Here is a 14580-nt window from a genome sequence, read left to right as displayed (position 1 = left end):
CAGTGAATCCATCAGGTCCTGGGCTTTCATTTGACGGCTTTTAAATTACTGGTTCATTCTTATTCATTATTCCTATTCAGCTTTTTCACTGCCTCAGGATTCAGTCTTGGTAGGTTTTATGTGTCTGGAAGCTTATCCATTTCCTCTGTGCTATTTAACTTGTTGGCATATATTAATAATTGTTCATAGTGTCTCTTACAACCCTTTGTATTTCTGTGATATCCATTGTAATGTCTTTGTTTTACATTCCTGATGTTATTTATTTGAATCTTCTCATTTTTCTTAGTTAAGCTAGCTAAATATTTTCAGTTTTGTGCATCTCTTCAAAAAAAAATCCTAAATTTTGTTAATCTTTTGTGTTATTTTCCTAGTCTCTATTTTATTTATTTCTGTTCTAATCTTTATTATTTCCTTCCATAATGTTGTGTATTTTTTGAGATCTTTCTTCTTTCTTAATGTAGGTATTTATTACTATAGCTTTTCTCTTAGAACTGCTTTTGCTCCATCCCATATGTTTTGGTATATGGTATTTACGTTTTCATGTCTCAGTGTATTTTTTAATTTTCCTTTTAATTTTTTTTATAGGCCCGTTGGTTTTTCAAGAACATGCTGTTTAATTTCCATATATTTGTGAATTTTCCAATATTTCTTATTTTATTGTTTTCTAGTTTCCTACCATTGTGGTCAGAAAAGATACTTGATATGACTTTAACCTTCTTAAATTTGTTGAGGCTTGTTTTTGTGTCCTAATATGTGCCCTAATCTAGAAAATACTCTGTGTGTGCTTGAGAGGAATGTGTATTACATTGCTGTTGGATAGTGTCGATGCTGATGTATAAGGTCTGTTAGGTTCATTTTGTCTAAAGTATTGTACATGTTTGTTGTCTCCTTATTAATTTTCTGGTTAAATGATCTGTCTGTTGTTGAAAGTGGATATTGAGGTTCCCTACTATTTTTGCCTTACATGTATCTCTCCTTTCAGATCCTTAAATATGTGTTGTATTGAAGTTCGCTACTATTTTTGCCTTACATTATATTTTTCCTTTCAGAACCTTAAATGTTTGTTGTTTTTATTTAGTTGCTCCAATGTTGGGTGCATTTATATTTACAATTGTTTTATTTTCTTGATGACTTGACCCCTTTATCATTATACAGTGTTCTTTGTCTCTTTTTACAGTTTTTGACTTAAAGTCTATTTTGTCTGATATAAGTGTAGCTACTCCTGATCTCTTTTAGTTTCCATTCACATAGAATATGTTTTTCCATTCCTTCACTTTCAGTTTATATGTGTTCTTAAAAGTGAGGTGAGTTTCTTGTTTGCAGCATATAGTTGGATCTTAAAAAAAAAAATCTATTCATTCCCTCTTTTTGTTGAAGAATTAATCCTTTTACATTCAACATAATTACTGATAGGAAAAGAATTGCTACTGCCACTTTATTAATTGTTTTCTGCTTTTTTAGATACTGTGTTTCTTTCTTCTTCTCTTACTGTCTTCCTTGTGGTTTCATTGTTTTATAGCTGCTGGCTGGGTGCTGTGATGGCTTCTAGTCACATCATTCATAGGTTGTATTTCCTGGCCAGACAGTTATGATATTTGGTATCTTAAGTTCAGCAGCACTTCAGGCTGGGCTCCAAGGTTAGGTAGACAGGCAAGATAAGAGGCTATGCTCCTTAGAAATGTGCAGCTGAGGATCACCTTCCTGAGAATGGAGCCATGCGGTTGGCTTTGGCTGAAGTGAGCAGCTGTTTGACCTTCCAGATCAACTGGGACTAACTCTGATGCTTCTCCAAAATGCACTGAGGTAAAAGTTTCCCTGCCTGGGTAGGTCATTGGCAGGCATTTTGGCTGAGTGGAGCCACTGCTTGACTTCCTGGATCAATTAAATCTAGCCTTTATGTTTCTTTAGGATGGGCAAAGGCAGTCATCTACCTGCCTGGGTTGGGTCACTGGGTTGGTCTCTGAGTCTAGGCATGGAATCTAGCTATCTAGGAACTTAAGCTAGACTGAACTTCCCCAAGTGGTTCTGAAGGAGACCAGCTCAGCTTGTTTGGGGCCATGAAGTTGGCTGCTGTTTCCCATAGGATGCCACAGCTGGCAGAAACACAGAGATATCATCAAGGTCCACGTGCTGATCACTGTGACTTCTGCATCCTTTCTTTGTTTCTACCTAAGCTGGTGCAGTCTAGTTGTCCTGGTATCCTCAGTGTTCCCCATGAGAGGAGACTGGAGTGAGCTTTCCTGGGAAGCATCTTGAAATGCTAGGGAAGATGAATGACTGCATCTGGTTCTCTTTCCCCTTATAGAAACCATGGCCCAGGAAAATTCTCTCCATCTGGCTTTATGTCCTCTTTTGAGGGAGGGGAAGGGGTAGCATAGTCAAAGTGAGATCATTCTTCTTACTCATCCAATTTGATTTTCATTCAGTTCTATGGACCATGTAGGTGTCTCAAGTTTGTTTACAACTATTGGAGCCTTTAGAAAGACATCCTAGTCTGTGGATAATTGCTAGTTGAACTTTAGTGGGAGTAGGGTCTGAGACTTTCTACCCTGCCATCTTGCTGATGTCACTCCTCTAGGCTTTAAGTATTCAGTTCTGGAGGCTAAGAAGGCCACGATCAAGGCACTGGCAAAGTCAACGTCTGGTGAAGACTTGCTTTCTGCTTGTGGCTACGTCCTCACATGGCAGAAGGCAGAAGAGTAGAAAGACCTGATTTTTATATTTTAATTTTTTAATATTTTGGCTTACTTTTTTCTCAACATTTTAACCAGATTTAGTTTTGCCTTGTTTCTTATTTATGTATTTGTTACCATTTTTTCATTGTTTCTTTTATCTCTTTCTTTCTCTCCTTCCTTTTCTTTTCTTTTCTCTTTTCTCTTTTCTTTTCTTTTCTTTTCTTCCTGTCTTTTCTTTCTTTCTTGTCTCTCTCTCTCTCACCCAGGCTGCAGTGCAGTGGCACAATCTCAGCTCACTGCAGCCTCAACCTCCTGTGCTCAAGCAATCCTTCTGCCTCAGCCTCTTGAGTAGCTGGGACTACAGCTGTGCACCACCATACCCAGCTAATTTTAGTATTTTTTATACAGACAGAGTTTACCATGTTGCTCAGGTTAGTCTCAAACTCCTGGGCTCAAGTGATTCAACTGCCTTGGCCTCCCAAAGTGGGAATACGGGTGTAAGCCACTGCATTCAGCCTATTCGTTTTACTATGAAGTTCTTAATTTATTCCATAACCTTCGAATCTCCTTTTTTTCTCTTGCCTTTTTTATATTCTTGATTTTGTTTCTGTTCCTTGTCAAATTTTCTTCTTTTTGTTTTTATTCCTAACTTTAAATTTTTATTTAATGGTATGTTTTTATAATGGCAGACAGCAATGGGGAAGAATCCTATTAGGAGAGGAAAGATGACAAACTGAGAGAATTCTCTCCAGATGTGGTTGTGAAGATAAAGAGGTTTATATTCATGAAAACATATATACTTAAACCACATTACAAAATGTATGTCCATTTCACCATCAACATCTTTACCTCTGTTGGGAAGATAATTCCTTTTGACTCCACAATAATTATTTATATCTATACACGGGAATGTTTCTTTTATATTTGTGTGGTTTTGGTTTTAAACATTTAATCATAATAAGACTCCTAGAATTACTATATCATGTGCTCTCTGAAGGCAAAATTCGCATCTATTTTATCTTTCTATTTTATCTTTCTACCTCTAAGAACTAAAACTCAATAAATGTGCATTAAAGCAGATATCCTTGGGAGAAGTGACACAGAAACTATGTATTCATGTTCTATGTCTATTGTACTTCGCTCAGGGATAAGACTGCTTTGATGAGGGCAAGTGTAGGAAGACCCTGAGGCCATCTGAGAGTAAGTGATGAAGACTTAAGAAGGTGGGACAGGAAACTCAGCAAGAGAGAGTTGTCAGGAAGCAGAAAAGCAGTTGGCAAAAGCAACCACTGAAAGACTGGTTTTACCTCTTAATTCTTCCTGGACTGGGGATAATGTGGAGGGCTTGTCTCTGTCAGATGAACTTTTGCTAGCATTTCCCAGAATCATGACTCAAAACTTGCCACTGTGTTCCCATCTGGGATTTGGAAGATTAGGTAAGAACTTGGAAGGAATTCAGGGGACACTTAGTTAAATTGGGTCAAAATGTGTCCATTCTTCAGCCTCCGTCTTGGCAGTGACACATTGGAAAATGGTTTCACTATGATTGAACAGCCAGGGAAGAGTAGAGCTTATTTATACTCTCTCTTTTCCACTTTATTTTCTCCAAACTGTGTCTTTTAGAAATAAACTATCAATCTTGCCCAGACTGGAGAAAGGACTGCAGCAACAACCCTGTTTCGGTATTCTGGAAAACGGTTTCCCGCAGGGTAAGTACCAAGCAGTGAAATTCTAGAGCTTTGGAGACCACAGAACTTAAGACGTCATCCAGTCCGTGCTTGGTTTTAACACTTTTGGATTACAGATACTTTTAGAAATGAAAATATAGGATTCATTCCTGAGAAAAAGGTTCAGAAGCACATGCCAGAAAATTTACACATCCAATTTTAGAACATTCTTAGAGGGTCCATGGGCTCCAGTTGCAGAATCTTTGTGCGTACACATGGTGTCTGACTTTGGCACCAGCAACCTGGGGCTTGATTTAATCCTCTGATTCGGGTATTAGTCAATCTTAGATTCCTGGGACAGTAGTAACAATCTACATGTATAGACCCCTTACCATGTGGCAGGTACAGTCCTCAGATATTTACATGAACTAAGAACTTGCATCTTCACCAGAACCCTGTGAAGCAGGTGCCGTGAGTATTGTGCCCATTTAACACATAACAACGTGAAGGTACAAGTAAATAAGGAATCTACTAAATGTGCAGAATTAGTAAGAGGCATATGTGGGAGTTTATCCCAAGCTGTCTGACTCCAGATTCAGAATCTAGGCTGGGAAATACTCACCACTCCGCCCTCTACCTATTTTTTTAAAAAACTGATACATAATAATTTTACATATTTATGGGGTATGTAGTGATGTAGTGATACATATAAGGTATAGTGATGAGATCAGGGTAATTAACATAGCTATCATCTATGGTGCCTTCTTGCTGTGTCCTCACATGGCAGAGGCAGAGGGACTAAAGGAACCTAGCTAGTTCCCTGGAGCCCTTTCATAAGGGTGTTAATCTCATTCATGAGGACAGAGCCCTTAGGGCCTAATTATCTCCTAAAGGACTCACCACTTATTAGCATCACATTGGTCTTAGGTTTCAACATAAGAGACACATACATTCAAATCCTAGCAGCATATCTGTGACAAGCCTTGAAGTGCGTTCCTCTGTCATTCCCATTGAGTCATCCTCATAGGTAGTGTGACAAATCCCCACATTAAAGGTGAAGAAACTAAGACTCAGAAGTTAAGTGACTCATCCAAGTTCCCTGGGCTAATAAGTTGCAGACCCAAGAGCCTAACCTAGGTCTTCTTGATTTCAAAGCCATGCTCTTCAATTTTGTTCTTTGAATCTGCTTATTGGTTCTATCTTTTACAGGACAGGTTTGATCTTAACTTTAGGTTGGTACCTAGCTAAACCTGTGTCTTAGGGGGATTTATATAAACCCTGGTATGATGGAAACAGAAAAACAGCCTGGAAGTTGTAAGGTTTAGACTTGGGCAGATTCCTTTACTCATTCTGATCTTCTGATTCCTCATTTGTCAAATGGAAATCAAAATTTGCCTGTTCCATAGGGTTACTGCAATGTTTAAATGAGATACCACTATCCTATAATGTAACTCAAAATCCACCTACTTCGAAAATAATTTATTGAGTACTTACTATGGACAGTGGACAGTCATGTGTACTTTATAGTTTTTGTTTGTTTGGTTTTTCTGAGAATAGTTTCCATTTCACTACTCTATGGTATGTTTTAGGACAGTGCTGTTGCTAAAATCTTTTAAAGCCAAGTCATGTTTTATGTGTATCAAGAACCTCCTTGTGTTCCCCACTCAGTCCCTGGTACTAGGAATACAGAGTTGCATGTGATTGAAGGCGTCCTGCCCTTGTGAGCTACCAGCACCTTTATTTTGCCAATCACTCATGGACATATGTGGATGGCCTTCTTTTTTCAGACTTGTCCCTTTCTTTTTCTGATAACAGAGGCAGGGTTTTTTTTTAATTTTTAATTTTTGTGGGTAGGTTAAACCCATCATTATAATACAATACAGTTGGATAATGTGGAGGGAATGTAGGATGCTGTCAGAGTCAGAGAAGGGGACCTGAGCTAGTCCCAGGGGTTGGGGAGGCCTCCTGGAGGGAGCATATAGAACACTTTATTTTGTTCATTTCATTTTTTCCAAAGTCTAACAAAGATTCCTGCTGAATGTTTCTTGCATGAAGAAATAAGACTCTTTGCTCAAGCATATTTATTCATTCATTTATTCAGCCCTCCTTTCTCTCTGTGCTTTTCCAGGCCTGAGGGTCCCCTGTTCTCTCCTCAGTTTCCCCTTTTGTGGTGTTCCTATTTCCCTTATCCCTGAATCATCCACCTGCTCCCACTAAATGAAGCATAGTGTCCGCAGTGCATGACACTGAGAAAACACTTTCATCTTCCCCCTCTAGACATTCTTCTTATTCATTTGGACTTCTGACTTCTGAACCACTGAACCACCAGCTCTATGAACTATCACACTGAACATTGTTCACTTACAGATTGGAGCAACTGCTTCAAGAACTCTGATATGAAGCATAATCTGTCCAGTGGCTTGGAATGAAAATTGTGTAGACCTGACATTCCTGTGCTAAAACCATATAGAATATCCTTCCTTAACCAGCTATTGCTAAGTATTGTTTTGAATGAAACTGCTGGAGGTTTGTGATTAAGTTTGCATGATGAATGGTGAGCTTTTTTTTTTTAAGTTTGCAGAAACTGCCTGTGGTGTGGTCCATGTGATGCTCAATGGATCCCGCAGTAAAATCTTTGACAAAAACAGGTAACACATTTATTTTGCATCTTGTTTGCAAGTATCATGCTGCAAATATCACAGTGGATATTTTATCTCTAGAAAGAATATGCTTTTCATGTTTCAGGTCAGTTCTGAAGATTTGGGCTAAAAAAGGTAAAAATTTTTGGAGAGAGTTGTCTTCTAAGTCAATGTGTTTGTCTGATTTCTCCTTTGCCAAAAATCATCTACCAGGTTCTAATGACCACTGCACTATATCTAGCCCCTGCTCTTAACTTTTCCGGTCCTGGTGTAATTTTCTCAGCTTTCTCTGCCGTTACACTCCACCCTACCTGTTGCTCACCACTGTTCACACAGTTCCCCCATATGACCTACTTCCCCTGCTCCCTTCTGTCTAAATCCTCGCCATCCATGAAGACCTGCCTTGACTCTCCTCAAGGAAAATTGTGTACCCCAGTTCAGTAGTAAAACTACTACTGGGAAATCGGGAACTGTGCTGGGCTCTTGGCCTTCACTATCTTTTTGCAGACATTGTCAGCAATGTACTGTAGTGGTTAAAAGCAATTACTGGAGGTCATTACATATTATCTGTGTGACCTTAAGCAGGGCAGTCAACCTCTGCGAGCCCCTGTATATGTACCTGAAGAGTTGATGGTGATGGGAAGATTAACTGAGACAACAGATGAAAATTGCTGAGCTCTGTGCCTGACAACAGAGGAAGTGCTCAATGCGAATCAGCTATTATTCTCATTTGAAAATGATCCTCACCACTGAATCTGACCACACCTGTGCCTTTCTTGTCTGATCTCCTTCTATACTTCAGTTTTTACTACACTGATTGCCTTTTTGGCCTTTGTTCTCTAATTTTTGTTCTCTAATCCCACCTAAGGCTGACTGAAAGGAGGAAGAATATATTAATTTGCCTTCTAAACTCTAGGTGCCCCAAATTAATTTTTCTTCTCTCCTGTTTTAATATTTAATTCTACAAGGAAGCATTTGTCCTTTTGTCTTCTGATCCCAAATTATTTGGGTAAAAGCATTAACATTGCAGAATTTTATAATCTGATGTTATGGTTCAAATACTTGCAACAGGAGTGTCGGTTGTCAGAGACTAACAGGGAAGAGTTTAGGAATGGGATTAGGGCAGGCCACAATAGTCTTTCAAAGCATTGCCTCTCAAACTTCACTGAGCATATGAATCATGTGGGGATTGTTTAACTGCAGATCATTTCAGCAGGTGGTGGTGGCTGAAATTCTACATTTCTTTCTTTCTTTTTTTTTCTTTTGAGACAGAGTCTCGCTCTGTCGCCCAGGCTGGAGTGCAGTGGTGTGACCTCGGCTCACTGCAAGCTCCACCTCCCAGGTTCATGCCATTCTCCTGCCTCAGCCTCCCTCAGCTGGGACTACAGGCACCCACCACCACGCCCAGCTAATTTTTTTGTATTTTTAGTAGAGACAGGGTTTCACCCTGTGTTAGCCAGGGTGGTCTCGATCTCCTGACCTCATGATCTGCCTGCCTTGGCCTCCCAAATTGCTGGGATTACAGGTGTGCGCCACCGCGCCTGGCCGAAATTCTACAGTTCTAATGAGATCCCAGGTGATGTTCATTAGGTCGGTCTAAGGACCACTCTTTGAATAGCAGATATTTAAAGAATCAACATTAATGCACAACTTAAGAATTTTATTTTGCGAATCTTGTTAACCAAGGGTCATGCTGAATAAGAAAAGGTTATTGATTTGCAATTTGATGCGTCAACTCCAAAGGATAGGTCCTAGCCAGTGCCTTTCTGCCTGCTGGTTTTTAAGTGGGGGCGTGGATGCTTTTGTTTGGGGTTGACGTTTGCGGTTGTTTCTTCTGTTTTAGCACTTTTGGGAGTGTGGAAGTCCATAATTTGCAACCAGAGAAGGTTCAGGCACTAGAGGCCTGGGTGATACATGGTGGAAGAGAAGATTCCAGGTATATCTTACTACTTTGTACCCAAGGGTTATTTTATGAATCAGTCCACAAAAGAATCCACAGTCACAAGAATGCATTGGGAACAAACTGACTCAGGAAATGAATGTACATGAATCTCAACAGCCTCTTAACTTTATCTCCACAAACGATATTTACCTGCTTGACATTTCAGCTCCCCTGCTGACCCAGGAGCTCTTAGAGGCTGGGCCTTTACTCTGCCTCTTTATCCAAGGGCCTTGTCCAGGGCCTGCTACAGAAACAGAGAGACTCCAAAAATGTTTGTGAGATCTTGTAATTTTAATACTTTCTTCTTTCTTCCCCAGAGACTTATGCCAGGATCCCACCATAAAAGAGCTGGAATCGATTATAAGCAAAAGGAATATTAGATTTTTCTGCAAGAATATCTACAGGTAATGAATTTCTTCTTGAATGAAAAAACGACTGTCTTGTCAACTGTAGAATGTCCTTTATTCCTCAGCCTCCTCTGAGCTTGGAGGGCTGTGTGAATCTTTCTTGGGCCTTGATGATGATCACAGATGGCAACCTCTGGTGATCTCTGTCCCTCCTTCCAAGCCTAGTCCAGAAGGTATCCTAGCTAGTGGCCTTCACTTGGCCGCCTTTCCTCATCCGTCTCTACTGGTCCCAAGTAGGACTTGCCTCTAAGGCTGATACCACCTTTGACGGCATATTTTCTGATTCCCAGTGTGAGTGGCCCAGCCCAGGGTTCACTGGCCTACTAAGTTTCAGGGGAGAAAGGGAATGTTTTGCTAAGCCCTTTCTTCCAAGTTGTAAAATGCTTGTGATTTGACATCATTTTGCATGTGACGCTTCCTTAGTTGGATCTGAGCACAGATGCCTAACACCTGATAAGGTGTCACATGGCAGTCTACCAAGATCTATCTTTTTTAAATTAAAAAAAATTTTTAAAATTGTTTCTAATAATTTGCATTTATTAGAAAACAGTTTAAAATTACAGATAGATATATATTTCTAAAAGTCACCTATAATTCTAGTTTCAAAACTGAGACCCCTCACTCACTTTTAAGCAGTTGTGACCAATGGTGTAGGTAGGGACTCATTGGTAGAAGCATCTTTGGAGATTTTCCCACATGTAATAGCTTGGAACAAGATTGATGCAGAGAGAGGAAAAGCTGTTCAAAGGAGGTAGAAGCTGAGATGCTAGAATATTGTTCCTGTCTCCATGTCACTACCTTCTCCCACTAACCATATCAAAAAAGCAGAAGGATAGAGTCTGGGGACTCTACTGATGGCTTTTGTTTCCCACATGACCGGAATTCCCCATCAGTCAGCTTGCTTCTATCTGGAAACTGCCAGAAAAGGCCATGAGCAATCTACAGCAGTTACACAGGAAAACAGAAAGAATGAATGAAGGAGCAAGTGTAAAAGAAATTTTGCAGATATCTGACCAGTCTAAGCTGTTCAAAGATATGTTGCATGGAGAAAATAGAATAGTAGAAACCTAGACAAAGGCTGGAAAATAAAGATGGTCTTATCCCCAATACTCTTTTATCTTTTTTGTCTTATTAAACATTAACCTTTTTCTCATAAATGCCCAGAAGACTTTTATATTATAATTAATCAACTCCCCTCTTTTGTGTCTGCTGTAGGCTCCAAGTGAGCTCACTCATTCTCCATCTGGAAAGAAAATATGGGCATGGCTTCCATTTGGACTTGTACAGACAGTGGCCCATATGGGAACCAGGTCATTTATAAGCCAACACTTGTTATTCAGAGCATCAGATCATGTGACTTTAAACTTGGGGATCATCTTTGAAATCACTTCTCCTTTTCTCTGACCATGAAGTTGTAATATAGTCAGTATGACTCTTTGAATGACTGGACTGGCAGGACCCCTTGTGGTGTCTAACTGCCGTGTGGCTTTGAAGAACAGTTGTTTGTCTCTAGGGGATCCCAGGGTGAATGTCATGGATACAGACATAGATTGTAGTTTAAATCTCTCCATCCCAAGCACACCTTCTAATTTTAGCAAACTTCTGTCTAGCTGTTTTGGTGTGATTATTTAATAATTAAACAGAAGTATAATTAAATATATATGTGTATATATTATATATGTATATAATATATGTGTGTATATATTATATATGTATATATAATATATGTGTGTATATATTATATATGTATATATATTATATATGTGTGTATATATTTTTTATATATATATATATATATATATAAAGACCTATACAGGTTAGACTTCCTAATGACTCTAATATTGACCCCTTAATAAATTTCATCACTCAGAGACAAACACTATTAACATGTATATTTCCAAGACTCTTTTTTTTTAAATATACACACTCATGGTCCTGATACGATGTATATGGAATTTCTTAACACATGTTTATATGTTTTAACCAGTGGAATGAACAGAAGGTAACAATACTTTTTGTGGATATCATAAAATTAGCAAACGGTCAGCGTGCTTTATCTGGCTAGTGCCCTCTAGTGGTGCTTAAAAAAAACCCTAGAGGGTACATTAATTCTTTTATGTTGCTTCAAAACACAGGGCACGTCCATTTTATGGGGATATTGGATATGAATACTTACATGGTCATGGAGAGAGATCATCTTGACAGCATAATTGCTACTTCTTTTCCAAAATTGAATTCCCAATTAGAAACTAGAATTAATAAACATACTCACATTCTCCTCATTTAATATAAAGCAAAGGTAGCTTCAAAAATCCTAAATAGGCCGGGCGCGGTGGCTCAAGCCTGTAATCCCAGCACTTTGGGAGGCCGAGGCGGGCGGATCACAAGGTCAGGAGATCGAGACCACAGTGAAACCCCGTCTCTACTAAAAATACAAAAAAAAATTAGCCGGGCGCGGTGGCGGGCGCCTGTAGTCCCAGCTACTCAGGAGGCTGAGGCAGGAGAATGGCGGGAACCCGGGAGGCGGAGCTTGCAGTGAGCCGAGATCGCGCCACTGCACTCCAGCCTGGGCAACAGCGTGAGACTCCATCTCAAAAAAAAAAAAAAAAAATCCTAAATAGTCTTTGAAAGATTTCTTTTCTATAGCAGCATTTCCTTAATAAAGAGGATACTTTGTGTTCCTAGGATGTCTTCATGTGGGGATCCCAGGTTACCGTATTGATGAGGATGGAGTAAGTCTATACTTAGAGCTGCTGTGTCCAGCTGGTCATGACAGTTGACTAGGGATGGGCCTGAGGTGATCCATCACAAGGGCAGGTTCTGACACCTCTTCCTTCCAGAAGCCCAGGGGTGCTGGCAGCTGCTTCTGAGGATCTCTCTCTTCCTTGGCTCATATTTAGCAAAATCAAGTTTAAAGAATCTCATTCCTCACTATCCACCATCTCCCGATTCACGTGCCAGCCACTCCCATTGGCTCCTGTTGCTTTAGCTAATTTTTATGCAAATAAGAGTCATTCGCCTGGTAGGTACTTATCTAAGGTTTGTTTCAAAGCAAGTTTGGTCCCCTTGCTGAGGGTCTCCAGCTTTTTCCCAGATAGTCTATAACCTCTGCCTCTGACCCTGGGTTCAATACTCAGCCTCAGGAAGCTTCTGAAGAGAGGAAAGCAAATTAGCCACAGAAGCTGTGGGGGTCCCTGGCCTTGGTTGCTGCTCCTGCTGTTTTTTGACCACAAGCTGACATGGACAGCTCCCCTCCTGACACGTCACTGCAGGAGAGGAGTTTGTATGGATGCTCAGTGGTCTGTGCATCTTGTCGTCGCTAAAAAAGGGGCTTCCTTCATTAGCGAATTGGACCACAGATGTATCCTATGGCCTCTTGATTTCCTTCTTTGCTTTCTTGTCACAGACCTGACAAGTTTCTTCAGTGTGTGAAAAATCCTGAGGATTCTTCTTGCCTATCTGGGATCTGAGCCAGTTGCCATGGTGGTTTTAGCTCCTTGACTCCTTGTGGTTTATGTCAACAATACATGACTTGGCCTACTTGCTGGTGCAGAGCTGAAGATTTTGGAGGGTCCTCCACAATAAGGTCAACGCCAGAGATGGAAGCCTTTTTCCCCAAAGTCTTAAAATAACTTGTATCATCAGCATAGCTTTTATTGTGATCTATCAATCGTCAAGACAAATTATTGTATAAGATTAGAATGAAAATTGTGTATTAAGTTACTTCATTTGATTCTCATGTGATCCTTTTATGTTGTTTATATGTTGGTAACATCCTTTCTACTGAAAAATGACCACACCAAACCTCTCTTACTAGAACAGTCAAGTGAAGAAAAACGAATGCTCAAGTTTTTCAGAAAGCATTACATTTCCAAATGAATGACCTTGTTGCATGATGTATTTTTGTACCCTTCCTACAGATAGTCAAACCATAGACTTCATGGCCATGGGTGATGTTGGTGAAAATTACTCTGTAGGATATAAGCTACCCATATACTTGGTGCTTTACCTCTAACCCTTCCAACAGTGCTGTGAGGTTGGTATTATTGAATTTTTTAGATGAGAAAATAGGAACTCAGAGAGGTTATATATTTAAGTTGGTGCAAAAGTAATTGCAAGTTTTGCCATTGGAAGGAATGGCAAAACCACAATTACTTTTGCACCAACCTAATAATTTGCTGTAAGTCCTACATTTAGTATCAGGCTAGAGACTGAATCTGAACTCAACTCTGTCCAACTCCAAAATTCATGTGCTTTTTCCTTCTAGGCCTTTCATACCAAACTAATAGTAGTTTCTATTCTCTTCCAACAAATGCATGTTGGATTAAATTGACTAGAATGGAATCTGGAATGTAATTCTTCTGGATGGCTCCAAAACACGTTTTTCTTCCCCTGTCGTCCTCCTCCTCTTCATGCTCAGTGTTTTATATATGTAGTATACAGTTAAAATATGCTTGTTCCTGATACTGGTAGCTTATGTTTTCTCTCTTTTTTCATGGATTAACCTTGCTTGAGGGCTTTAACAATTGTATTACTTTTTCAAAGAACCAAACTTTAGCTTCATTGATTTTTTTCTATTTAATTGGGTTTTGCTCTCCCTTTATCATTGGAAACATAGAAATGCTTTCTAATTTCTTTGGGTAGATTTACTTATTCAGCTTCTTGAGATGGAAGTTTAGATCATTGATCCTGCAGCTTGTTTTCTTTTTGTATACATAGATTTTAGGACGATACATTTTCCTTTGAGCTCTGCTTTAGCTGCAGCTCTTATGTTTTGATATGCCTCTCTTTATTATCCTTCAGTTAAAAATATCTTTCAGGCCGGGCGCGGTGGCTCAAGCCTGTAATCCCAGCACTTTGGGAGGCCGAGACGGGCGGATCACGAGGTCAGGAGATCGAGACCATCCTGGCTAACACGGTGAAACCCCGTCTCTACTAAAAAATCCAAAAAAAAAAAACTAGCCGGGCGAGGTGGCGGGCGCCTGTAGTCCCGGCTACTCGGGAGGCTGAGGCAGGAGAATGGCGGGAACCCGGGAGGCGGAGCTTGCAGTGAGCTGAGATCCGGCCACTGCACTCCAGCCTGGGCGACAGAGCGAGACTCCGTCTCAAAAAAAAAAAAAAAAAAAAAATCTTTCAGTGCATTGTTATATAGAAATATGTGCTTAGTTTTTAACATCTGGAGATTTTCTAGTTTTGAAAAAACAAGCCAGGCATGGTGGCTCACACCTGTATCCCCAGCATTTTGGGAGG

At 39.9% G+C, this 14580-nt stretch overlaps 1 protein-coding gene across 3 annotated transcripts in view; it reads left to right on the top strand.

Moving 5' to 3' along the window:
• CD38 (CD38 molecule) overlaps positions 1–13807 on the top strand; it is a 67563-nt gene extending 53756 nt beyond the window's left edge. For all 3 annotated transcript variants that reach the window (XM_050791666.1, XM_050791665.1, XM_050791664.1), the window contains 5 exons: positions 4299–4384; positions 6917–6990; positions 8825–8917; positions 9241–9327; positions 12737–13807. In XM_050791666.1, coding sequence (XP_050647623.1) covers positions 4299–4384; positions 6917–6990; positions 8825–8917; positions 9241–9327; positions 12737–12800 — 404 coding nt within the window. In that variant the 3' untranslated portion in view covers positions 12801–13807. The remainder of the gene's footprint in view (positions 1–4298; positions 4385–6916; positions 6991–8824; positions 8918–9240; positions 9328–12736) is intronic.
• Positions 13808–14580: the final 773 nt, after the last annotated feature.

Source organism: Macaca thibetana, chromosome 5 (assembly GCF_024542745.1).
Source record: "Macaca thibetana thibetana isolate TM-01 chromosome 5, ASM2454274v1, whole genome shotgun sequence".
NCBI classification, from domain to species: domain Eukaryota; kingdom Metazoa; phylum Chordata; class Mammalia; order Primates; family Cercopithecidae; genus Macaca; species Macaca thibetana.
The sequence above is the reverse complement of the archived record's forward strand: the minus strand, read 5'-3'. Positions and strand labels throughout refer to the sequence as shown.